The sequence below is a fragment of the Somniosus microcephalus genome, chromosome 15 (assembly GCF_052327205.1).
Source record: "Somniosus microcephalus isolate GS21.2 chromosome 15, FLI_Smic_1.0, whole genome shotgun sequence".
Taxonomy (NCBI): domain Eukaryota; kingdom Metazoa; phylum Chordata; class Chondrichthyes; order Squaliformes; family Somniosidae; genus Somniosus; species Somniosus microcephalus.
In genome coordinates, this window is record NC_141001.1 from 8,517,450 (window position 1) to 8,545,246 (window position 27,797).

A 27,797-nucleotide genomic window follows, 5' to 3' on the forward strand; every position below is an offset into this window, starting at 1 on the left:
GCTGGGTGAAATCCTGGAATTCCCTACCTAAACCCATTGTGCAAGCATCAGCACTGCAAGGGCTGCAGCGTTTCAAGGGATGGGCCCTCCAACACCACCTCCGGGCAAGTAGGGATGGGTATGAAATGCGGCCTTCCCAGGATGCGGCCCACAGCCTGAAAACAAATAAAAAAGTGACTGCTCAACTAAAATGGCAGTTGTTGGAATTCAGGGAAGGCCAGTTTTCACATGTACTGATGAAACCAGAAATTCCCCATGAGGGCTGTTTGGGTCGTTAAGTGTAAAATATTTGGAAAGTTAGTGCCATGTGTTAAATTCCCTCTTTTTGCTCCAAGAGGGAAGTGGATGCAAGAGGCGGGGAATGTCCCGATCCGGGGCTCAGCAGCGACATGTGTGGTGCTGCCGCGTTGCAGGGGCTCTTCCCTGTATTAAAGGGAAGGGCCCCACGCTGCGAGCTCTGCAGGTTTCATTGTAGATTTCTGGGCCACCGGGGAGCGGGAGTGCTGCGCCATCAGCCCGGCACTCAAATAGAGTGCCGGGCTGAGTGATCACGGCACGAACGTTGTCCAAAAAGAAATAAATAATCGGCTTTTTTTTGGGCAGGTTGCCCAACCCGCCTTTAAGTTGCGCCCCGCGAGCGGCCGGCCTCACTGTTCGCAACCCCTGCAGCAGCCGATAACATCGCCTGGCGTTGTTGCGGGGTGCGAGTGCGAATCTTTCTCCCAAGGCGCTACTGGGGTGCTGCGCCCGGAGATGACATCATGGTCTCTGAGTGCAGAAGATCGGGGCGATACCCGGTAGCGGCACCGCTAACCTGCAGAATTTCGAGGGAGACGTGGTTATTGCCTCGGGTGGGGGGAGTTGCGAAAAGCCATTTGTGCCCCGTTAGCGAACGAGGGCAATTTCACCCCCTGTATCTCTTAATTTACGGCTTTGTTATAAACTATAGTGAAGATAGATTGTGTGGGAATTATAACTGTGCTACCAGGTTTAAATATTTTTTGGAAAATAGAAGAAAAAGGAACCATTAAAATGAGGATATAGACCTCATAAAATACTCACGCAATTGTGACCCGGTGGGGGCTCATCAGGACATGTGTGTACAATACTTTGATTGAAGAGAATTGTCTGATTGTTTTTGTAATGGCAACTTAATACTGCTATCACACAGTTGCCTTCCTTCAGTTTGAGATCATCTCCAATCTGCAGAGATGGGGAAAGATTGCATCTTTTATGGTCTGTATAGGATATTCAGATAAATCAATATTATTTACAATAAATTTTATTTACCTGAATAATAGCTCCATTCATTGTACAACTCAATTCTGTAAAAAAAAACAATTTATGCCAGGGTTTGAAATTTTACTCATGATTTAAGGTATTTTGCTAAATATATCAGCTGGTAACATGTCAAAGCTTTTGAAAATCTGTGGAAAGCCCAGGAAAATGCAAAATGCTGCAGAATTTTTTTTACGTTGTTGTTCTGATGCTTGGCCTACGTTGTCCACATTGGCTGTTACTTGGATATGAGTAGTTGTTAGATCTATTTGCACAGATTACCTCTGGAAGAACTTTACCCAGTGTGCATAGTATAAATCCATCTGCAAATGGATACCTTGGGCATAAAGTCATTTCCCTCATGTAACCAATTTACTGGTTGTTTTCAAGTGGGTCTGGAGTATTTGCTTCCATTAGGAATTTTCCAAATATATATTGTATCTGAAAACCACTGATGAGTCTGCTGGGAGCAGGTGAACGGTAACCTTCAGTACCCTGGGAACCATTTACAGCTCACCACTGCTATCTGGATGAAACTTTCTACTGTGACCTTAACTGCAGCCTGTGAAGAATGCAGTTGAAATTCTACAAAACCTTTGTAGCTAGGTTGGCCAAGTTGAAGAACTTTTTTACTGGTTCCCATCTGAGTTTGGCAGATTTAATTTCCAGCTCAAGGGAAATGTGTGTGTTTGTATTCATTAAAAGATATACAAGAGGCATTGTCTGATTGTCTGAGGCCTTCTGCATATTTCTGAGGATCTTTCTGAGAGAGGTTAACCCTCCTATATATCCTTTTCTTATCTTCATCCTCCCCTTCATCTGAGGAGTGAGGGAATAAATAGCAGATCATTGGCCTCTAGAAACTCTGGAAATATTTCCCCCTTTCTCTGGCACTGATGTACACATTCCAGGACCAACCAGCACCTGCTTCTGTACCGAGCTGGAAGAAACCGTGGGGAGGAAGCATAGGTTATGGCCACCTGTACAAAGCTGGTCATATATTGTGACCGATTCCAAACTGCAGAGATCGTATAAAGTGAGTTCCTGTGGCAGTCTTTGAGGGAAGGAAAATTTCCTGTACTGACAATTTACCTTTCTTCTTAGATAAAGAATGATGCCAATGACCATGCAAAAACTGAAGCTTATTCACTGAAGGTTCAACACTCAGTGCACCCTGACAAGTGATCCCCCTCTCCAGTTGGGTTGAAGGCTGTCCAGCTGAGCTGAATTCAGAAGATTCTCTGTGGGGCTTTCAAATTATGGAATGTAAGATTTGCTTCCCCTGACTTAGCAGGCTTATTTGCTGTGTGTTGACTGGTGTTGATAAAGAAATCTTACTTGTTTCAATGAGATCACCTCTCATTCTTCTAAACTCCAGAGAGTATAGGCCCAATCTACTCAATCTCTCCTCATAGGACCGCCCTCTCATCCCAGATTATATTCCATCTGCCACCTTATTGCCCACTCACTTAACCTGTCTATATCCCTTTGCAGGCTCTTTGCATCATCCTCACAACTTACTTTCTCACCTAGCTTTGTATCATCAGCAAACTTGGCTACATGACACTTGGCCCCTTCATCTAAATCATAAATATAGATTGTAAATAGCTGAGTCTCAAACACTGATCCTTGCGGCACTAGTTACAACCTGCTAACTTGAAAATGACCTGTTTATCCCTACACTCTGTTTTCTGTCCGTTAACCAATCCTCTATCCGTGCTAATATGTTACCCCAACACCATAAACCGGTGACCAGCAAAGCTGAAAACCGATAGAATGAGTCACCGGACAGCAAGTGGAGCTGCCACCTACAAGCCAGCAGAGCTGAAAAACCAGTAGAACCAGTTCAGTAGACACACAGCTGGAAGTTTAAAGGTAAAAATATTTTTACCTTTTCAGAGATAGAGTCACAGCAGTTAAGTCTTACAGTGTGATCCAGTGCAGAAACGTAGTGTAATCCAATGTAGTTCAAAGCAGAAACGTAGACTAGATGTCCAGAGATGTCCAGGAGATCGGAAACTAATTTGACAAAAGAATTCCGCAGCTTAAGACTTGAAGTGACTGAAAAGCAGAGCAGCGCCACAGCCGCTGAGTCAAACCGTGTAGTCCTGTTTGTGAGGAATCCAGTGATAGTGGTCAAGTTTCAGCAGAGCTCCAGCAGTTGAACGAGCTCAGTGAGAACAAAAGACGCCGGGGGATGGACAGTGGACTCTGCAGGGGTAGCTTTAAACTTGTAGTTTGTGCTGAAATGCCTTCACTATCAGAGGCAGGGTATCTTAAGCAATTGAAGAAAGGAGATTGGGGGAAGAAAGGGCAAAGGATGGCAATGGATGACCACTGTTACATTGTTATAGTATCACGTCGTTAAATGGAACTACTTTGGTATGGAACTACTTTGGTATGGTGTAGGTATATTGCTATGTGGCACACTGTGCACGGGCAGTGCACAGTGCAGCGTCAGACATCTTGTATCACTCCGCACCATGTGGCAGCACTGTAACAAAAGCAAGAATACAGCTTAGTAAAAGCACTAACTAAAATGAACTAAAAGTGTCTGTAATATATATAGTATAAGAACACAAGGAGACACAACATGGTGGCAGCGGTATAAGTGAGTACAAATTCTGCTATACGAACTACGAATAAGACGAAAAGTGATTTTATGAGCTGATTGTGAGTGCCGGTGACTGCAGTGATTGGAAGTGAACCGTACGGGAAACTAAAATGACTGTGCAAATGCAACCCCTCATGAACTGGGAAGCCGACAATATAGTAGAAGCATTCCGTAAGTTCAAACAGAAATGTGAGCTTACATTCAAAAGCTGCCTGAAAGGTAATACCAACGAGGAAAAGGTTAATTACATTCTGTTGTGGACAGGAGAAAAAGGCCTAGATTTGTATAATAGCTGGAGTTTGACTGAAGAGGAAAAGGAAAACCCAGTGACAATTTTTGATAATTCAGCAACCATCTAGAGCCTAAATCCAATCACCGTATACACAGATACAAATTCCAGAGTCTAAGACAGGAACCCGGTGAAACAGCTGACAATTTCCTGACAAGGCTGAGAAATGAAGCCAGCAAGTGTAAATTTAAGGAAATGGAGGAAAGGCTTGTGGACCAGCTAATATGGGGGTCAGCGCATGTAGAGGTACAAAAAGCCCTGATAGGAAAAGAAAAGCTCGGAATAACAGAGGCTATAAATACTGTGAGAGCTCATGAAGCCATGAAGCAGCAAATGAAAACGCTGATTTCTCAAACGGCTGACATGCGGACGGCTTCTGAGACGGACAACAGAGTGGATGCAGTGAGAGAAAAGTACAACACACAAAGACATGCACATGACAACGGGGGAAACGTGCAGAAATTGTGGAAGACTGCACGATTACACAGACAAGAGGAAATGTCCAGCATATGGAACAAGCTGCAATGCATGTGGCAAACTAAACCACTGGGAAAAGAGGTGTAGAACGAAGAAAGAAGGAACATACATCAAAAACAAAGGCGGACAGCAGAACCAGAGAAAGAAACACAATATCCATGCCATGGATGAGCAGGATGATGATGATGATCATGACAATGCACTAAACATCAAAACCATAAAGATACAGCTTCACGAGATGTCCAGAGCAGAAAATACTCCGAGGAGAGAATTGCACACCATCATCCAAATCAAAAAAAAGGTTAAACGTCGGCCCACAACCATCAACTTAAAGTTGAAGTTGGACATGGGCTCAGAGCAACATTCTCCCATTGAGACTGTACCAGCAGATCTTTCCCGAAAACCTGAGAGAAGATGGCTACCCAAAAAGCGGTTGTTTAAAGGCAAGTAATGTCACGCTGATAGCATACGGGGGGAGTGAGATTAAACAACTCGGAATAACCTTTATCAAAGGGACACATAAAAGAAAGAACATCAACTGCATGTTCTATGTCACCAACACTGAGGGGCCAGCGATCCTGGGATTAAACAGCTGTGAGAAGTTGAGATCTCAGTGCATCACGAGCTGACGGAAGCGTCACTGAAGATAGACAGCAACACCCCACTGGAGAACCGCCCACAAATCAAGAGTAAAAAAGACTTGATAGACATATATCCGGAATGTTTCGATGATACAGTGGGATGTTTCGGAGATTTCCAATACCACATCACCATCGACCCAGAGGTAAAGCCCGTTATCCATGCTCCATGAAAAGTACCCATCGAGCTGAAGACAAAGCTTGAAAGAGAGCTAAAGGAGATGGAAGAAAAGGGAGTGATCGTAAAGGTCACTGAACCCACAGACTGGGTAAACTCAATTGTGGTACGAGAAAAGCCAAACGGGCGTCTCAGAAAATGTTTGGACCCCAAAGATCTAAACCAGGCGATAAAGAGGGACCACTATCTCACCCCAACGCTAGAGGAGATTACGCCATCACTGGCAGGAGCCAAGGTTTTCTCAAAACTAGATGCCAGAAATGGATATTGGAACGTGAAGTTGGATGAGGAATCAACAACACTGACAACATTCAACACACCATTTGGGCGTTACAAATTCCTGCGGCTACCATTCGGGCTAAAGATCAGTCAAGATATCTTTCAACAGAAAATAGACGAGACATACAAAGGCTGTGAAGGAGCTATAGGAATAGCTGATGATATTCAGATCTATGGAGCAGATGAAAGAGACCATGACATGCACCTACATGAGGCCATGGAGAGTGCCAGGAAGGCTGGCATCAAGTTAAATGCAGATAAGTGCATAGTTAAAGTCAAGGAATGCCAATTCTTCGGTATGATTTATACACCAGAGGGAGTCAAGCCAAATCCAGAGAAGATTGCGGCGATTGCTGAAATGAAACCACCCAAAGACAAGAAAGAGCTGAGGAGTTACCTCGGCTTGGTCCAATACATGAGTTCTTTCATCCCACACTTGTCGGAACATACAACAAATCTCAGAGAGCTATTGAAAGAAGACGCCGAATACCAGTGGTCTGAATCACACAAAAGGAATTTCAAACAACTTAAAGAACTGTTGTGCAAAGAAACAAGTCTGTCATATTATGACAGAAGAAAACCAGTCACTCTGCAAGTAGACGCTTCTACCAGAGGACTAGGGGCAGCTCTGGTGCAGGGAGGAAAGCCGATAGCTTTTGCATCAAAGGCTTTGACGTCAGTCGAGACGAGATACGCCAACATAGAAAGAGAACTATTAGCAGTAGTGTACGGATGCGAGAAATTCCATACATACATACCTATATGGCAGGCGATTTACAATAGAGAGTGACCATCGTCCACTAGAACAGATCTATAAGAAGAATCTGTGCAAAGTGCCTGCAAGACTGCAAAGACTACTTCTAAGGATCCAAAGCTATGACTTCACGCTTAAATAGAAGCCAGGAAAGGAAATGGTGCTAGCAGATGCGTTGTCGCGATTGTCACCATATGAGAAACACGAGGTGGAGGGCCTAACAGTAAAAATCCACCACCTAGTGAATGTTACCCCTACAAAGCTCAGTCAAATCAGAGATGAGACTAGCAAAGATAAGGAGTTGCAACTACTCACACAACAAGTAATACAGGGGTGGCTGGCGAGAATCCAGCAGGTACAGGCGACAATTCGTCAATACTGGACGATTAAAGACGATATTGCAGTAGAAGACGGTATTCTCCTTGCTGGATCGAGGATCATCGTGTCAAAGACGATGCAGACACAACTTCTCCATCTAATACATGAAGGCCACATGGGAATGGAGAAATGCAAGCTGAGAGCCAGATCAGCTGTATACTGGATAGGCATGTACAAAAATATCGAACAGATGGTCTCTGCATGTGGTATATGCCAGAAATACAGAAATGCACAACAGAAAGAGGAGATGATACCTAGTGAAATACCGTCAAGACCATGGCACACTGTTGGGGCAGATTTCTTCATGTGCAATCAAGAATGGTATCTCATAGTGGCAGATTACTATTCCAAGTTTCCTTTTGTGAGAAGGATGAAAGACTTGAGAGCCACAACTACCACCAGGATTGCAAAGAGCTTGTTTGCTGAACAAGGAATCCTGGAAAAGGTAATCTGTGACAATGGGACCCAGTTCACATCGAGTGAATTCAGAGCTCTGGCAGAAAAGTATGGGTTCAAAATAGTAACCTCATCCCCACATTTCCCAAGGGGACACGGGTTCATCGAAAGACAGATCCAGACTGTCAAGAGAACTCTCATCAAAAGTAGTGAGATGGGGGAAGACCAAGACCTTGCCCCCCTATCACTCCGATCAACACCACTGAAAGCAGACATGAAATCACCTGCGGAATTGATGAATGGGAGGAAGTTTAAGACTACACTACAGGTAGACTATCCTTTATCTGAAAACCTTGGGACCAGCTGTGTTTCGGTTTTCGGAATTTTTCGGATTTCAGAAGGTTTTCATCTCCGTATCTGACAACAAACACTGTTGCTTAGCAACAGCTTGTAAACACTCGGGCCCTGCCTTAGAAGCGTCTCTGAAGCTGTTGCTAAGCTACAGAGACTCTTTCCACAGCCTGACTGTTTAAAAATATGCTAGGGGAAGTAAAAAAACGCTAGGGGAAGAAAAAAAACCTAACAAAACGGCTGCTGATTTCTGCCGTTAGATCGAGGTTTCCGGCTCCCCCTGCTCCGTATCTGAATTCCTTGACTTAGCGGGGGTCTGGGGCTCGACTGCCGCCGCCAGTTGTGGGAAAGCCGGATATCGGCTGACTCCTACACTAAGCTGGCCCGCAAATCAGGTCGGGGGGGGGGGGGGAAGAAAAGACTATCGGACGGGCCGCTGCAGCTATCGGACGGGCCGCTGTATTTTTGGGTTCACTCTCCCGGTACCTCCTTCACACTGCCCGGCTCGGCCTGCAATCTCCTACCCAGGAGGGAACTCTGTGACCCTCTGCCCTGCTCACAGGGAAAGGCAGAGCTCCCAGACCACTCCTGTCATGTTTGGCGCCACTTGCGTCATGTCGTACGCACGACTTAGCCCCACGAAAAAACTTTTGGTTTTTAGAGGTTTTCGGTTTTCGGAAGTGCGGATAAAGGATAGTCTACCTGTACCAGCAAAAATACATCCTCCCCAGGACCAGGAGGACTTCAGACAAAAGCTGGCAGAAGCACAAATCGTAGGAAGCAAACATTACGATAAACATGCAAAGACGCTACCAGAATTGCTGAATGGACAATCAGTGCATGTGCAAGACCCAGTGTTGAAAACCTGGAATCCAGCCAAGTTCATTGGAAAAGCTGATACTCCAAGATCCTACTTCGTAGAGACTGAACCTGGTAACCAATACAGACGGAACAGACTCCACATCAGACCTTCACCTGAACTGGATAAGCAGCAGACAACATCAGCAACATTGACAACACCAGCTACCACAAGCAGTACAACACCAGAAACAAGCGCTACAAATCAAACAACCACGAGCATGCACACTCCAACTCCAAAGGCGACAGCAACAACAACAATGAGAGCGGAACACACCAAAACACCGCAGAGAGGAATGGTCACCACCAAATCCACAAGATGGAGGGACAACATAAGAACATAAGAAATAGGAGCAGGAGTAGGCCAATCGGCCCCTCATGGCTGATCTGATCCTAACCGCCAATCTACTATCACAGAACCATCTCCTGAATCTAACAGAATTAGACACATGAAATAGGAGCAGGATCAGGCTACACGGCCCCTGGGCCCGCTCCGCTACCCACAGGGCCATGACCGATCCGAACCTAGACTCATGTCCAAATTCCTGCCCGCTCCCCATAACCCTTTATTCCCTTTACTTCTAGGAAACTGTCTATTTCTGTTTTAAATTTATGTAATGATGTAGCTTCTACAGCTTTTTGGGGCAGCATATTCCATGGATCTACCACCCTCTGAGTGAAGTAGTTCCTCCTCATCTCAGTTTTGAAAGAGCAGCCCCTTATCCAACCACCTGAGCGATATCGCGAATAAAAAAAACTCACGATTCTTTGTAGTTGATAATAATAGTTTAGATATAATATTTGTTAATTTAAATTGTTAAATTTCATGTTTTAGTTTTTTTGAGAAAGAGGGATGTTACATTGTTATAGGATCACATCGTTAAATGGAACTACTTTGGTATGGAACTACTTTGGTATGGTGTAGGTATATTGCTATGTGGCACACTGTGCACGAGCAGTGCACAGTGCAGCGTCGGACATCTTGTATCACTCCGCACCATGCGGCAGCACTGTAACAAAAGCAAGAATACAGCTTAGTAAAAGCACTAACTAAAATGAACTAAAAGTGTCTGTAATATATATAGTATAATAAGAACACAAGGAGACACAACAACCACGGATATAGTTGAAGAGTACAACAGCTCAGACAGGGGCTGCCAGCCCAGCAGCCATCTTGTCCAAAAAAAAGTTAAGGAGGGTATCAAATTGAAAGAAAAGGCATACAATGTTGCAAAGATTAGTGGTAGGCCAGAAGATTAGGAAATTTTTAGAAACTTGCAAAGGATGACTAAAAAAATAATAGAGGGAGAAAATAGATGTAGAGTAAACTAGCAAGAAATATAAAAACAGAAAGTAAGAGCTTCTACAAGTATATTAAAAGGAAGATAGTAGCTAAAGTAAATGTTGATCCCTAAGCGGATGAGACTGGGGAATTAATAATGGGAAACAAGGAAATGACAGAGACTTTGAACAAATATTTTGTATCTGTCTTCATGGTAGAAGACACTAAAAGCATCTCAATAATAGTGGAAAATCAAGGGGCAAAAGGGAGGGAGGAACTTAAAACAATCACTATCACTAGAGAAAAAGTAGGAGGCAAACTAATGGGATGAAAGGCTGACTAGTCCCCTGGACCTGATGGCCTGCATCCTAAGGTCTTAAAAGTAGTGGTTGCAGAGAAAGTGGATTCATTGGTTTCAAAATTCCCTGCACTCTGGAAAGGTCCCAGCGGATTGGAAAACCGCAAATGTAACGCCTATATTCAAGAAAGTAGGGAGACAGAAATCAGGAAACATTAGGCCAGTTAGCCTAACATCTGTCATTGGGAAAATTCTGGAATCCATTATTAAGGAAGTAGTAGCAGGACATTTAGAAAATCATAATACAATCAAGCAGAGTCAACATGGTTTTATGAAAGGGAAATCATGTTTGACAAATTTATTAGAGTTCTTTGAGGATGTAACGAGCAGGGTGGATCAAGGGGAACCAGTAGATGTAGTGTATTTGGATTTCCAAAAGGCATTCGATAAGGTGCCATATAAAAGGTTACTGCACAAGATAAGAGCTCGTGGTGTTGGTAATATATTAGCATAGATAGATAGAGGATTGGCTAACTAACAGAAAACAGAGTCGGGATAAATGTGTCATTTTCAGGTTGCAAAACTGTAACTAGTAGTGTGCCTCAGGGATCAGTGCTGGGGCCTCAATTATTTACAATCTATATTAATAACTTGGATGAAGGGACAGAGTGTACTGTAGCCAAGTTTCTGATGATACAAAGACAGGTGGGAAAGCAAGTTGTGAGTAGGACACAGAGGGCTGGATTTTCTGTGGGCCGTGGAGGCGTGTGGGAGGGTTAAAATCCTGCCTCGCCTGGTTTCCGACTCCGAGCAACTTTAACTCAGTCGTGTCTAATGGTCCCGACTCCATCCCGCCTCCAACAGGTGGGATAGGTCGTTAAGGCCCTTAACGAGCACTAAATAGCCTCTATAATCCTATTTTGAAAGGCCCTTGCGAATTTAACCCTTTTCCCACGTGAAACACGCCTGGTGGGAAATACGATGGTGAAACCTTGCGGGAGCACTACTGGATTGCTGACTATCAGCTGCAGGTCAACCATTAAAGAGGCGATTTGATCAGCCATCATTTGCAGGTAGCAGGACTTTGTTGTCTCAGGTCTGGGGGAACTTTTAGAAGGCATAACCACAGCTGTGGAAGTTTGGAGCCTGACACCCATCTCCAGTGTGACCTCCTGGGGAAACTCCTCTCGCCACCCTCACTGAGCGCTTCCTCAACTGAGGCATATACCAGAAGCATGCGAGCCATTTATTTCCTTCCCTTCTGGGCATTAGAGGAGCTCGAGCACCAGCCGTGGCACCAGCAGAACCAGGAACAGCAGCAGCACCAACAACAGCAGCAGCAACAGGAGCGCCAGGCAGCAGCTCACCCACCTGAAGCTGCACAGGCCAGAAGGGGCCAGCGCTTGGAAGCCCGTCGGCGCAGGAGATACCCCCCAAACAGGGTCTACAGACGCAGGGTCAGCTACCTCAACATGTCTGAGCAGCAGTGCCAAAGGCGGCTCCGACTTTCGCGAGAGGTAGTGAGTGACATCTGCACAATACTACAGCAAGACCTGCTGCCCAGAGGACTAGGTGGACAAGCCTTACCAGTGGCCGTCAAAGTCACCACCGCACTCAACTTTTTTGCCTCAGGCTCATTCTAGGGATCAGCAGCAGACATCAGCGGCATCTCCCAGGCGGCCGCACACACTTGCATAATGCAAGTAACCGAGGCCCTCTTTGCCATCGCGCACAATCACATCCATTTCACCAAGGATCGAGCAAGAGTCACGGCACGAGCGGTTGGATTAGCTAATCTGGCAGGCTTTCCAAAGGTGCAGGGCGTCGTTGACTGCACACGTGGCCCTTAAGGCACCCCATCACAATCCAGGTATTTTTGCCAACTGCAAGGGCTTCCACTCCCTTAACGTTCAGCTGGTGTGTGACCACAAGAAGGAAATTTTGCATATTTGTGCCAAGTGCCTTGGCAGTTGCCATGACTCCTTCATACTGCGCCAGTCTAGTGTGCCTCCGCTATTCAGTCCACCAGACCAACTTAACGGATGGCTACTTGGAGACAAGGGCTATCCCCTGAGGACGTGGCTAATGACGCTGTTGAGGAGCCCATCCAATGAAGCTGAGGAGAGCTACAACTCCAGCCACATGTCCACCAGAGCCATAATCGAGCAAACCATCGGTTTGCTGAAGATGCGCTTCAGATGCCTGGATAGATCCGGTGGAACCCTGCAGTACTCAGCAGCCAGGGTCTCCAGAATTGTCGTGGTTTGCTGTGCACTTCACAACATGGCACAGCGTCGTGGCTTGCAGATTCCTGAGGACCAAGTGGCTCCTCACATACCCTCCTCAGATGAGGAGGAGGAGAAGTGCGAAAACACACATCCTGCAGAGGCCCATCAACCAGTGGCAGCATTACGCGAGAACATTGCTGCCCGGGATGCAAGGAACGCACTCATCCTGGCCAGATTTGCCTAGCCTAGCCGATCAAGCACTTTTGCCTCGCAGCTTCTTGCCTGAGCATCGACAATGGCCAAGACACTGCTGATTCCTAGCTATTTGACCAGCATAGTGACAGTTGCAAGTAATCCAAAGCCTCAGTGTGAAAGTCCCATTCGCAAAATGACACACGCCACAACTGCAACAGTTGCCATCAGAATTTTTATGTACAAGAACCAATTGATGGCATTTTTACAATAAACACATTTCACACAAGTGACTACCCTTGTGACTACTTGTGCTTTATCTTCCTCTTACGTGTGCTCCTATGTGGTGCCTTCCCTGTGGCTTCAGCAGATATGGAAGCCCCTTGCTCACTTTGCTGCTGCTCCTGTCTTGACACCTTTGGCGGGCGTCCTCTGGGGTTGCGAGATTGTGAGGGCTCGTCAACAGCCTGCTGCTCCTGTGGCTGTGCAGGGGTTGAGACGCCTATCTCACTTGGGTGTGGACTCCGGTGGGGCTCTGACCGAGGGCTCTGCAGTGGTTATGGAAGTGTGAGCGCTTGGAGAGGAGCCCCCACTTCCTTGATGTCTGTCACCAACTTCCCTCTCATGGGTCAGGTCCCCCTCAGCGCCTGCAAGTGGCTGGAGAGCACCTTGCACATCAGGGGGGCCATGGGGACCCGTATCTGTAATGGCAGTCCTACTCCGAAGGACTTCCATGAAGGTCTGGTTTCTCAGTTCAATAGATGACCATCGCTCCTCCAGAGATGTTATTCTATTATGAACAGTCACCCTGTTTTCAGCACTCTGGCGACTTATCTCCTCCATGGCCGAAGCCATCCTCTCGTCTACTGTTGCCATCCGTTCGAGGGAGGTTGCCATCCTTTCCGTCGTGATGCGTTCATGCGCCAATGACTCCACAAAGGCTCTGCTCATGGTCACTATGGACTCCTCCATTCGCTCCACACTCGCAGCGACCCTGGAGACAAAACCTGCCAGAGACTGCTGCATCTGTTCCTGGAGTTCCAGCACCGCAGAGCTTATGGATGGACCCAGAGGCAGAGTGTCGACATGTAGCTGAGCCGAGCTGGCAGAGTCCTGCGCCCTCCAACTAGGACTCTCCACTGCTGTCCCTGTCTCCACAATCTGCTGATGCTCACTTGTGAGCTGTGATACATCAGGTGACAACACTACTCTATGTCCCGAAGGTCCCACCGAGGTGTGAGTGTCTGCGCTGGTGCTGGGTGCTCTGAATTCTGGTGACGCTTCCTCTGAGGAGTCTGGCTGCTCAGCCTGTTCTTCCTGGCTAGTGGGGATGGATGCTTGCAATGGTCCTGTGGGGGAGTAAAAGAAAGAGTCAGAGATGTGATGCCAAGGTTACATGCACATTGCATATTGCAGATGCTCATAAGTCCATCTGTTAGAGCTTCAAAATCATTATCAGTGACTCATGCAATGCCAATGAGAGAGATGGGAAACTTTTCTGTCACCAGCTTGCTGTGTTGCACCCGTCTGTCCGTCCCCCACTTGTGCATCCTTCTCTACTCCCACGATTTCCAGGACCGCCTCCTCCCAGGGGGTCAGGTAGGCTAATGAGGCTGTCCCTCCTCCTGTCCTCGCTTGCTCTCTTATTGTGAGCTCTCTTTTCCTGCAATGAGGGAGACAAGTGGAGGTTGAGTGAGAATGAAGGAGTGAGTGGAGAGATTCCATAGCATCGATACTTAGAAGGAGACAAAGATGGAGTGAGGTGGCAAGACCAAGGGCCCTCCCTGTGTGTTGTCAGTTGTTTGCCTAGCATCACAGTGATAGGGAGTGTGAGGGCTGCATAGTTGAATAGTTATGTGAATGTGACCATAGAGAGAGAGGGAATGGGTAAGGGTGCATGGATGTCAGTGTCAAGTGGGATGTGGAGGAAGAGATTGCTGACGCTGAGTGCTGGTGAGGAAAGGCAATGGGGATCAGATTGAGGGTGATGGGAAAGTCATACTCACTTTTCCAGTGCGGAGAAGGTCATGAAATCTCTTGCGGCACTGAATCCAGGTTCTGCGGGTGACTCCCAAGGAGTTGACCTCCTCAGCCACCTGCATCCACACTGCCTTGGTCTGCTTGGGAGGCCTCTTCCTCCCTGTAGAAGGGAAGAGCACCTCCCTGTTGGCTGTAGCCCCATCTACTAATGCCTGCAGGGCCACCTTGTCAAAATGAGGAGCTGATCTGGGTCTCCTGCTAGTCATCTTTCCTGCAGGTCTCTCACACTCCACAGGCAAAAAGCTTGGCAGTCTGCAGAAGAAGCAAGGCTTGCTGTAGACCTTAAATGCAACAGCAATGATGATGCCATCGTAGGCGACTTTCAGTCAGGAAAAACCCATTTGCCAAGGGTTCCCACACGTTGGAAATCAATTGGACAATTAAGTTAAAATTGCATCAATCTCCCGCATCAATTTCCCACATCAATTTCCCACATCAATTTAGATTTGGGTGGATAACACGAAATGCGGATAACAGGACACCATCCCGCACCGGAGTTAAAATCCAGCCCAGAGTCTGCAAAGGGATATAGATAGGTTAAATGAGTGGGCAAAAATTTGGCAGTGGAGTATAATGTGGGAAAATGTGAGGTGATCCACTTTGGTAGGAAGAATAGAAAAGCAAAATATTACTTAAATGGAGAGACTACAGAACGCTGAGGTCTCTGGGGGTCCTCGTACATGGAAACACAAAGTTAGCATGCAGGTACAGCAAATAATTAGGAAGGCAAATGGAATGTTGGCCTTTATTGTAAAGGGGGATTGTGTATAAAAGTAGGGAAGTCTTGCTACAACTGTACAGGGTGTTGGTGAGACCACACCTCGAGCACTACATACAGTTTTGGTCTCTTTATTTAAGGAAGGATATACTTGCATTGGAGGCAGTTCAGAGAAGGTTCATGAGGTTGATTCCTGGGATGAAGGGGTTGACGTATGATGAACGGTTGAGCAGGTTGGGCCTATACTCATTGGAGTTTAGAAGAATGAAAGGTGATCTTATTGAAACATAAAAGATTCTGAGGGGGCTTGACAGATTAGACGCTCAGAGGATGTTTCCTCTCGTGGGGGAATGTAGAACCATGGGGCATAGTTTCAGAATAAGGGGTCACCCATTCAAGACGGAGATGAGGAGGAATTTCTTTTGAGGGTCGTGAATCTTTGGCATTCTCTACCCCAGAGAGCTGTGGAGGCGGAGTCACTGAATATATTCAAGGCTGAGACAGACAGAATTTTTGAACAATAAGGGAGTCAAGGGTTACGGGGAGTGGGCGGGGAAGTGGAATTGAGGCCTAGATCAGATCAGCCATGATCTTATTGAATGGCGGAGCAGGCTCGAGGGGCCGAATGGCCTACTCCTGCTCCTATTTCATATGTTCTTATGTGAAAGCAAAGGTTGACAAAATGATAGTATGAGCTGCAAAAAGGCATATGAAAAGAAACTTGAGAGGGACCTCAAGATTAACACGCAAAGTTTTTACAATTATATGAGAAGAAAAAGGAAATGGCAGACTTGTTGAATAATTACGTTGTGCCAGTCTACACAGTGGAGGAAGAGGATAATATACCTGATATTCCATGGAAATTAATAATGAGTCAAGGACTAGAATTCACTAAAGTTGATGTAAGCGAGAAAACAGTATTAGAAAAAATAATGTCACTATATACAGACAAGTCCCCAGGAACTGATGGTTTCCATCCCAAAGTTTTAAAGGAAAACAGTGAGGAAATTGCAGATACTTTAGCTACAATTTTCCAAAGCTCTTTCGATTCAGGAATTGCCTCTTTTAGATTGGAAAATTGCAAATGTAGTTCCATTATTTGAGAAAGGTGAGAGGAAACCAGAAAATTATTGACTCGTTAGTCTAACATCTGTTGCAGGGAAATTATTGGAATCTAATTAAGGACAGAGTGACTGAGCACTTAGAGAAATTTGAGCTGATTAGAGACAGCCAACGTGGATTTGTAAAGAAATAAAAACAGAAAATGCTGGAAATAATCAGCAGGTCAGGCAGCATCTGTAGAGAGAGAAACAGTTAACGTTTCAGGTCGATGACCCTTCGTCAGAACTGGAAAAAGTTGGAGATGTAACAGGTTTTTAAGCAAGTGTAGGGGCAGGGAGAGGGGGGAAGGGGAGGAAAGAACAAAAGGGAAGGTACCTGCTGCTGAAGTCACGGTTGTTGTCGTTGTCATTGTTGATGATGCTGCAAAGTAAAGATTTGAAGGTTTAGGTGAGGAGGATACGGTGAAATGCCATCGGCCCAGAAATTTTAAAGAAAACCTTAAAGGAGCTGAGCGTGTGGAGAGACAGAGATGTCCAGAGAGTGACTTCCAGAGAGAGCTTTTCCAGCACTGCTTGTTGGCCAGGAGGAGCAGGGGTGCTTCCCCCGGCCCCACAAGCTAACCTGCATTCAGGCACCCTCGCTGCGATCTCCTGACCCCCTCCCCGTGGTCCCATGTTTCTCACCACCGTGAACCGATATTTCTCCCACGGCAAACCTGTGTTGCTGACACCCATGTTTCTTCCCCTCCCGTGATCCCATGTTTCTCTCCCTCCCATGATCCCATGCTTCTCCCCCTCCCGCGATACCATGTTTCTCCCCCTCCCGCGATTCCATGTTTCTCCCCACCTGTGATCCCATGTTTCTCCCCACCTGTGATCCCATGTTTCTCCCCCTCCCGTGGTCCCATGTTTCTCCCCCTCCCGTGATCCCATGTTTCTCCCCCTCCCGTGATCCCATGTTTCTCCCCCTCCCGTGATCCCATGTTTCTCCCCCTCCCGTGATCCCATGTTTCTCCCCCTCCCGTGATCCCATGTTCCTCCCACTGTAATCTGATGTTTCTCTCCCCACCCTTGATCCAATGTTTCTCCTCTCCCCCTCCCCAGACACCCCACCACAGACACATCACCTATATTGGAAAAAACGCTCGTAGACTGCATTTTGCAGGATGTGGAAACACCACAGCTGGAGTGGAACAGGGCGGTATGAGGAGAGTGAGCAGGAGGTTTGTAAACATTTTCTTGGTACGTTTTCAGAACATACAATACTTCATCACAGGGAATGATTGAGGAGGAGACCATTGCATCATTTAGCAGAAATGTTAATGGACATGTGAATAGAGGAAAATACAGGGATGTGGAGACAGTGGCCCAATGGGATGAGTTTTAAAGTCGAAAAACAATTTTGTCATTATTCTTGGATCAATGATTAACACACGTTTGACATTCCTCTGTCAGCTAATTAAAATACACTGTACTAAAATAACACATGGAAGAATGTTATCTGAATTATTATAAAATCTTGTGCCAATTTAGTAACTTCCAGACTTAAATCGTGACATCTTTCATTTCAAAATACCAATCTTCAAGCCAGTGATTGACACATTTTGTTGGAATTAAATGGTTCATTTCCTGCCACGTGGTAGTATAACTCTTGGGAATACTGATGGTATTGTCAAATTTCCCACGGAAACATCCAAATATCATGTACTAAAACTTCCTGCTCATCTTTTATCATCACTTTGTTGTGAGATCAATACAAAATGATTCAATTTATATTGGTAATTAGATACCTGCTGTTGAAGTCAAGGTTGTTGTCGGTGCCATTGTTGATGATGCTGTAAAGTAAAGATTTGAAGGTTTAGGTGAGGAGGATACTGAGCAATTCCACCATCTTTCAATGGGAAATACTGGATATGAATTGAACAAACAGGTGGAAATAAGCAGCAGAAGCAATGAATTCAATCCCGTTTAATGTTGATGCTGCAAAGAATACAGTGAGAGGAGCAATTAAAGTTTGAAAACAGGTATTGTAAAGAATGTGTTATTGGAAGCAATGCACTGGGGAATAGGAAGTACAGTGGATGTCCATTTGCACCGTGATTAACACCCTGCTCCTGGTTACAATCCCTAAGAATGAGGAAAACAGACCGAATGGAGCAATTTTTTTGTTTGAATTCCACTTGAGGCAGCAAGTCAGCATGGAATAATGTATTTAGTAGCATACTGCTGAAGGCTTCAGATAAGCACATAAGGTATTCCTCAATCACAGGAAGTTAAAGGTTTGAATGATATATAAACAGCTTAAAAGCCAGGAGGAACCTGGTGTGAGATCATCTGAGTGAAGCAATGAAAGGAGATGAGATGAAAAGAATGTGGAAATAGCTAACAAAGTGTAAAGCATTGAAAAAACCACAAGAAAAAAGGCAAGATGGGGCAAAAAATGGAGAACAGATGCACGAGGTTCAAAATAAGAACAGGAAATGCTCAAAACAAATTGTGGCCAGTCCAGAAAAACAAAAGAAAGTCCAGCAGCTGGGGTACGACCCATTATGGGAACTAATTCTGCTGAAGTGTCTACAAATCAGGCAACGTCTCGTTCTCTGAAATGCCTTTTTGTTAGCAGTGTGTGATGGGATTTGGGGGCAGTCTGTTAGCACCTGACCATGTTTTCACTGAAACACAGCAATTTGTATTCATATAGTGTCAAGACAGACGTGAGGAAAAATGGATGAAGAACCAAGAGAAGGGAGCTGAGGAGCATTGACTGAAAGCTTGTTAAAAGAGCTGAGCCGAGATGTTCATTGAGTGAGTTCCAGAGAGTGGCTCCTAAAGAAAAGAATGATAAACTTGCATTTATATAGCACCTTTCACAATGTCATGACATCCCTGTGATGAAATATGCCATTCATCAGGCACTGTATTCCCTGTGTTTAGTTTAGTTTCAGTTTCATTTCCTTACCTGTATTGTATTGTGTGTAGGGCTCCGCCCATACCTGGCCCCTACTTAAGCAAGCCCCAGCGTGTCTCACAGCAGTACAGCAGATCTCTGGATGAGAGACACTTCTCCAATGTGTATTACTTTCTGAGTTAATAAAAGCCTTGCTTTGCTCCGTTAACGTCGAGTCTCGGATTCATTGAGGCACATCAATCCCAAAGCGCATTACAGCCAATGAAATACTTTTGAAGTGTAGTCAGTGTTGTAATGTAGGGAACGCAGCAGCCAAATTGCACGACTCCCATAAACAGCAGTTTGATAATGACCAGATAATCTGTTTTTGGTGATGCTGATTGAGGGATAAATATTGGTCAACACATAGTGCCCTGGGATCTTTTACATCCACCTGAGAGCAAGCTTTCATCCAAAAGATGGCGCTTTTGACAGTGCAGCACTCCCTCAGGACTGCACTGGAGTGTCAGCCTAGATTTTTCTGTTCACGTCTCTGGAGTGGGACACTGAACCCACAACCTTCTGACTCGGAGGCAAGATTGCTGCCACCTGAGCCACAGTTGTAGATGAAGCATCTGTCTCCAATGAATGGGGTAAAGAGATGTACGAGCGGGTTGAGTATAAATGAGGATGTTCATGGGGAGAGTAAGGGGATGGGGAAGGTTATGGATATAGGGAGGGGTATGGCCATGGAGGAATTTTAACGGTAATGGTGAGAATTTTAAAGTTGAAGAGCTGTGGGATGGATAGCCAGTGCTGTGAGGATAGTGTGATAGGAGCAGGACTTGGAATTTTTAAGTTCTCTTCTCAGGTGAACAGAAGAACATAAGAAATAGGAGAAGGAGTAGGCCATTCAGCCCTTCGAGGCTCCTCTGCCATTCATTAACATCAAGGCTGATCTTTTACCTCAACTCCAGCTTCCTGCACTATACCCCTATCCCTTGATTCCCTTAGTATCCAAAATTCTAGCAATCTCTGAATTGAATATACTAAATTGTTGAGCATCCCCCGCTCTCTGGGATAGCAAATGTAACCCCACTATTTAAGAAAGGAGGGAAGAGAGAAAATGGGGAACTAGAGACCAGTTAGCCTGACATCAGTAGGAGAAAAGTGCTAGAATCTACTATTAAGTACGTGGTAACAGGGCACTTAGAAAATAATAACAGGATTGGGCAGAGTCAACATGGATTTATGAAAGGGAAATCGTATTTGACGAATCTTTAAAAAAAAATTCGTTTATGGGATCTGGGTGTCGCTGGCAAGGCCAGCATTTATTGCCCATCCCTAGTTGCTCTTGAGAAGGTGGTGGTGAACCGCCTTCTTGAACTGCTGCAGACCGTGTGGTGAAGGTACTCCCACAGTGCTGTTAGGTAGGGAGTTCCAGGATTTTGATCTAGCGACGATGAAGGATCGGCGATATACTTCTAAGTCAGGATGGTGTGTGACTTGGAGGGGAACTTGCAGGTGGTGGTGTTCCCATTTGCCTGCTACCCTTGTCCTTCTAGGTGGAAGAGGTTGTGGGTTTTGGAGGTGCTGCCGAAGAAACCTTGGCGAGTTGCTGCAGTGCATCTTTTAGATGGTACACACTGCAGCCACGGTGCGCCAGTGGTGCAGGAAGTGAATGTTTAAGGTGGTGGATGGGGTGCCAATCAAACAGGCTGCTTTGTCCTGGATGGTGTCGAGCTTCTTGAGTGTTGTTGCAGCTGCACTCATCCAGGCAAGTGGAGAGTATTCCATCACACTCCTTACTTGTGCCTTGTAGATGGTGGAAAGGCTTTGGGGAGTCAGGAGACACTCGCCACAGAATACCTAGCCTCTGACCTGCTGTTGTTGCCACAGTGGCTGGTCCAGTTAAGTTTCTGGTCAATGGTGACCCCCCAGGATGTTGATGGTGGGGAATTCGGTGATGGTAATCTGTTAGTGTTTTTGAGGTTGTAATGAGCAGAATAGGTAAGGGGGAACCAGTGAATGTGGTGTGTTTGGATTTTCAGAAGGCATTCGATAAGGTGCCACACAAGAGGTTATTAAGGAAAATTAGGGCTCATGGGATTGGGGTAATATACAAGCATGGTTTGAGGATTGGTTAACAGACAGAAAACAGAAAGTAGGAATAAACAAGTCATTTTCGGGTTGGCAGGCTGTAACTAGTGGGGTACCGCAAGGATCAGTGCTTGGACCTCAACTATTCACAATCTATATCAATGATTTGGATGAGGGGACCAAATGTAATATATCCAAGTTTGCCAATGATACAATGTTGGGTGGGAATGTAAGTTGTGAGGAGGATGCAAAGAGGCTTCAATGAGATATAGTCAAGCTAAGTGATGGGGGAAGAACATGGCTAAGGGAATATAATGTGGAGAAATGTGACATTATCCAGTTTGGTAGGAAAAATAGAAAAGCAGAGTATTTTTTAAATGTTGAGAAATTGGGAAATGTTGGTGTTCAGAGGGACCTGGGTGTCCTTGTACATGAATCCCTGAACGTTAACATGCAGGTACAGCAAGCAATTAGGAAAGCAAATGGTATGTTGGCCTTTATTACAAGTGGATTTGAGTATAAGAGTAAAGACGTCTTACAGCAATTATATATGGTCCTGGTGAGACCACACCTGAAGTATTGTGTATAGTTTTGGTCACCTTACCTAAGGAAGGATATACTTGCCATTGAGGGAGTGCAATGAAGGTTCACCAGACTGATTCCTGCGATGGGGGGATTGTCCTATGAGGAGAGATTGAGTAGACTAGGCCTATATTCTCTAGATTTACAAGAATGAGAGGTGATCTCATTGAAACATGCAAAATTCTTATAGGGCTTGACAGGGTAGATAAAGGGGAACCAGTGGATGTAGTATATTTAGATTTTCAAAAGGCATTCGATAAGGTTGCACATAAAAGGTTGCTATGCAAGATAGGGACTCATGGGGTTGGGGGTAATATATTAGCATGGATAGAGGATTGGTTAACGGACAGAAAACAGAGAGTAGGGATAAACTGATCATTTTTGAGTAGATTGATTCCTGGGGTGAGAGGGTTGTCCTGTGAGGAGAGATTGAGTAGAATGGGCCTATATTCTCTGGAGTTTAGAAGAATGAGAGGTGATATCATTGAAACATATAAGATTCTCAGAAGGCTTGACAGTGTACGTGGAGAGGCTGTTTCCTCTGGCTGGAGAGTCTAGAACTAGGGGCCATAGTCTCAGGATAAGGGGTCGGCCATTTAGAGAATTGAAATGTGAGAAATTTCTTCACTCAGGTTGTGAATCTTTGGAATTCTCTACCCCCGAGGCTGTGGATGCTCAGTCACTGAGTACATTCAAGGCTGAAATCAATAGATTTATGGACTCTAAGGGAATCGAGGGATATGGGGAGCTGGTGGGAAAGTGGAGTTGAGCTCGAAGATCTGCCATGATCTTATTGAATGACGGAGCAGGCTTGAGGGGCCGTATGGCCTACTCCTGCTTCTATTTCTGGTGTTCTTATGACCTCCACAATTTAGAATTATTGCTGAGGCTGTAAAGTAATCTTTTGAAGGTGATGAATCCTAATTTGTACAATTTTTATGAATGATTAATTAGTACATGTTACAGTTGTGTAAAATTCAATACCTGTTGTTGAAGTTGCAGTTGTTCCTGATGCTGGAAAGGATACAGTTAAAGGTGTAAGTGAGGAGAGCACCAAAAGGATGCAGTTTTATCAATGGATAATACCAGTTAACAAGTTACAGGAAACTTTGTGCTATCCGGCACCCACGGGACCGAGCTGCTGCCGTTGCCTCAAAACTGCTGTACTCTCCGGAGTTAAAGTTGAGAGATACGGAGATTCTTATCTCCGTATTTGACAACAAACACTGTTGCTTAGCAACAGCTTCTAAACACTCGGGTGTGGCCCTAAAGCTCTGTAGCTGAAGCTGTTGCTATAGCTACAGACCTTGCACAGCTTGACTGTTCAAACAAAGCAAAAAAACAAACAAAAAGAATAAAAAACGGCTGCTGATTTTTGCCGGTGGCTCCAGATTGCCGGATAGCTCACCTCCGGATAGCGCAAAGTTTCCTGTAATAAGAAATCAGTTGCTCCTGATTAATCCCAAATTATACTTCAATTCATATTCATTTGGTAAGTTATTGAAGTCTGTCATTCACTTTCAAGGGGGCTTGTGGTTGTCTCCACTTGTGGACTCCAGAAAAGAGATGTAATAAAAGAGGGTGACACATGACTACACACTGCTTCCATCACTAAATGTAAAAGAGCAACAACATTCTGCAAAAAGTATTCAATGAGACACAACAACCAATTTTTGTTTGAAGAGGCCTAAAAAACTATATTTCTTGACAATACGAGCTTGTCCCTTCCAGAGAGATAGCACCTAAATGGCAGCTCTGGAATCAGCAGCACCAGATGTTTATGGAGACAGGCTGCCTCTGATCTGAAATTTATTATCGGAAATCTGTGTGCAGAGGCAGCTGACACTCATTTACATCGAACTTACATTGCGGCCCCCTCCTCAGGGACAGTCAGCTGCAGCTACCAGGAAAGCAGAGTCTCGGGGCAGTGTTATTCAGGTAAAGAATTATATTTAAGGATTGGAGCCTGTTTAGCCTGTACGCTGCACAATATTTTCCACCAATATTTGAGCACTAAAGCCAGGAAAATCTGTCCGCTGGTTTTTTAAAGCTCATGAAAATATTTTCTTCATGCTGGGAGCAATGGATCCCACAGAATGAGAACATGGCCATGTTAAAATAGATCTGTGTAAGGGCTTTTCATGTTACATGAATTGAGGATTGAGCTGAGAAAAAGTCTAATACCGTGCAACTGAATATAAATAAAACTTTACTACTTTGCATTATCTGAATAAAGTAAAATTAAAACATTGCTTACTTCCTTTGGTGCCTCCAACTATACCTTCTGAAAGACAGATCATAATTTGAAATGAGGAATATTAGACATTAGTAAGATGAATTTATGTCACTAGTGGCACAGGTGAAAGTTTAAGTATGGAGAATGTTAAATGATGATTCTGTCAACTTTCCTATATCCTGTTGATAACAGTTGTAGTGTATGTAACCTGTACCACCTTAAGAGGATACCTTAAGGTGATGGACTACTTTTTGATGGCTCCTGTACATTGTAGTACCGGTGGTGACCACACCGGTATATAAACCCTGTGGAGCAAAGTGTATTCCAGTTCAGCCCTGACCCTCAATTACTAAAGACCTGTTTAATTATTTCTGTTGTCTGTGTCCAGTTATTCAGCATAACTACATTTGGAAACACAGACTCAACAGTGGCGACGAGTCTGATCTTACCTAGCGGCAGTTGCATCAAAGGAAGCTTCGCCTCTGAAACGGGCGTCGATCAAGGACATCCACCCTCAACATCCTGCTGGGCACTGCATAGCACGGGAGGCAATCGGGAACCCGGGTTGGTTTCTGGCCACGAAGTCAAACATCAGTGAACATCCCTTCGACGACAGCGGCGGGTAAGCCCGATCGAGCGGCACGGGGGGGGGGAAGTCGGCCGAGTTGTCAGTAAGAGAAGGGGAGGGAAACGACGAAAAGGGCGGAGAACACGACCGCAGCCGGTGTCAGGGGCCGGACTGCAATCTGGGCAGAGACGCGCAGCAGCCAGAAAAGCGTTTATGTCCACAAGGACCGCGGGAGCGGCGGGGAACCAGAGCAGCAGCGTAGGGGAAAATAAAGGACCGCTGGGAGGCGAGAACGGCAACAGCGCGGTAATCGCCATTTTGAGTCGGCGGGGGAAGAAGACAAGCGCGGGAAGCCGCCATTTTGGAAAAAAATAATAATAATCATATCCGAAGGAAAGGAAACTCAACAAGGATGCCAAAAACGGGTAACATCACTGCTTTTGATAGCGATGTGGAAGATTGGGCCACTTATGTGGAACGCGTCGAAGTTTACTGTACAACGAATGAGGTACCGGAGGATAAGAAAGCACTAACCCTATTAAACTCAATGGGTGCGAAGACGTACGGGTTATTAAGGAACCTTGTAACACCAGATAAACCGGTAGGAAAGAGTTTCGCGGATATTGTTACTATCCTGCAAGAGCATTTAAACCCCACGCCGCTGCTGATAGCGGAACGATTTAAATTCTACAAAAGAATTCAACTTAAAGAGGAAAGTAACGCTGAATTCTTAATCGAACTGCGCAAGTTATCAAAGTACTGTCAGTTCGGTACAGGACTAGCAGACGCACTGAGAGATAAGTTTGTGTGTGGGCTCCTAAGGGAAGGAACCCAGAAGCGACTGCTAGAGGAAAAGGATCTTACGCTGGACAAAGCTTTCAGCATTGCAGCATCGCACGGGGCAGCAGCACGAGGCGCTGCAGAGATACAGCAAAAGCCATTGGAATTCAGCACCAATGAAATGGCATTGGGTGCAGTAAAGTGCTATCGTTGCGGAAGGACAACGCATGACCAGAACCAGTGCTGGTTCAAAGATAAAGAATGCAGGCAATGTGGCAAACTTGGTCACATAGCGAGAGTATGCCGGTCAGGAAAGAAGACCAGCAGCAAAAAGTCGCCGCAGGAGAAGTACAAAAAAGTACACAAGGTGACAGAACAGTTCGGATGAACAGAAGATGGATTCAGACTCCAGCAGTAAGGAACTGGGTTGTCTAAAAATACATAATGTGGGTAACACAGCAGACCACCAAACTATCTGGGTCATGCTTCGGATAGCAGGAGTCCAAGTGAAGATGGAATTGGACACTGGATCGGCATTGACGGTCATGAATAAGCAAGATTACAAAAGGTTATTCTCGCACATTCCCCTGAGGGATACGGAGATTGTATTGAAAACATACACGGGGCAAATAGTATACCCCATCGGAAAGATAAAAGTAAATGTGGTCTACAATGGTAAAGAAAGTCAGGAAATGGACTTGTATGTGTTACCTGATGGAGGTCCGCCACTACTGGGACGGGAATGGATCCGGAGAATAAATGTGGACTGGCATTCCATACAAGCACTGACTGTAGATTCCTGTAAAGAGGACGACGTCAAACCTAAACGACTGTCCAAAATATTGGACGATGCTAAGGAGGTGTTCCAACAGGGACTGGGAACACTGAAAGGAATTACGGCAAACATCAAGGTTGAAGAACATGCAAACCCAAAATTTTTCAAAGCCAGACCAGTACCTTATGCGATACGACCTGCTGTGGAAGCAGAGCTGGAAGGGCTAGAACGTTCAGGAGTACTGTCAAAGGTGGACTGGAGCGAATGGGCCACACCCATTGTTCCTGTCATGAAGCGTTTGTTCAGCAACAAGCCGGGGGAACCTGGGAAGGTTCGCATCTGTGGCGATTTCAAGATCACTGTTAATCCGGTTCTTCACACGGTGCAATATCCGCTTCCGCGGATTGAAGATATCTTCGCTTCGCTGTCTGGCGGGAAACACTTCACCAAGATAGACCTGGCGCAGGCGTACCTACAGATGGAAGTTGATGAAGCGTCACGCCAGTATCTCACGATCAACACACATAAGGGCTTATATCGGTATAATAGACTGGTTTTTGGAGTGGCATCGGCTCCAGCGATTTGGCAAAGGGCCATGGAGCAGGTATTGCAGGGAATTCCAGGCACACAATGCTACCTGGACGACATTCTGATTACAGGAGATGATAATAAGGATCACCTCGTGAATTTGGAGCAGGTGCTCACCAGATTGAAAGAATATGGGCTCAGAGTTAATCGCCAGAAATGTGAGTTCTTTCAAAAGCGAATCTCGTACTGCGGCCACGTCATTGACCAGGAGGGGCTCCATAAGTCACCTGACAAGATCGAAGCTGTTGTGAAAGCTCCCGCTCCGGAAAATGTATCCCAGTTGAGGTCGTTCCTTGGGTTGGTTAACTATTACCACAAGTTTCTTCCAAATTTATCCACTGTGTTACACCCGCTGAACACTCTTTTGCAAATGGGAATACCATGGAAGTGGAGCAATGATTGTAAGCGGGCTTTTCAAAAAAGCAAGGCACTGATCATCTCTAAGGAAGTGTTGGCTCACTTTAACCCAATGCTGCCTATTCGCTTAGCTTGTGATGCTTTTCCATATGGTATCGGGGCAGTGCTCTCACATAAGTTTCCAAATGGCTTGGAAAGGCCAGTCGCGTTCGCATCCAGATCATTGACCTCCGCAGAGCGCAACTATGCTCAGATAGATAGGGAGGCTCTCAGCCTCGTGTGGGGAGTTAAGAAATTTAACCATTACCTGCAAGGCCAAAAGTTTATGCTGCTGACAGATCACCAGCCGTTGGTTTCCATTTTTAACCCTAAGAAGGGTGTTCCGGTTATGACGGCGCAGAGGCTTCAGAGATGGTCCCTTTTCCTAGAAGCACATCAATATGATATTGAATTCAAAGGTACAAAGCAACATGGTAATGCTGATGGGCTGTCGCGCCTGCCACTACCTACAGCGGAAGAGGCACCGGCAGTTGACCCTGTCGAGATATTTCACTCGACCATCATCGAATGCTTACCAGTCACCAATGTGGGTATTGAGAGAGAGACCAGAAACGA

General features: G+C 45.5%; 1 protein-coding gene across 1 annotated transcript; it reads right to left on the bottom strand.

Moving 5' to 3' along the window:
• Positions 1-47: 47 nt before the first annotated feature.
• On the bottom strand, positions 48-24,159 carry LOC147106534 (uncharacterized). The gene is made up of 7 exons (XM_086008468.1): positions 24,136-24,159; positions 22,863-22,892; positions 18,100-18,144; positions 16,686-16,730; positions 1,291-1,325; positions 1,063-1,203; positions 48-155 (listed from the first exon to the last, which is right to left on the bottom strand). Exons 3-7 carry the CDS (start codon positions 18,131-18,133, stop codon positions 48-50), a joined length of 363 nt encoding a protein of 120 aa, XP_085864594.1. The 5' UTR covers positions 18,134-18,144; positions 22,863-22,892; positions 24,136-24,159.
• Positions 24,160-27,797: the final 3,638 nt, after the last annotated feature.

Bases quoted from the DNA above. Each gene is read 5' to 3' on its own strand.
- LOC147106534 (XM_086008468.1), bottom strand. From the start codon at position 18,133: ATGGCACCGACAACAACCTTGACTTCAACAGCAG. The intron at 1,326-16,685 runs GTACCTTCCCTT...TTTTTTTTACAG, and splicing joins AACCGTGACTTCAGCAGCAG to AATTGAGTTGTACAATGAAT. The intron at 156-1,062 runs GTGAGTATTTTA...ATTTGTTTTCAG, and splicing joins CCCCACCGGGTCACAATTGC to GCTGTGGGCCGCATCCTGGG.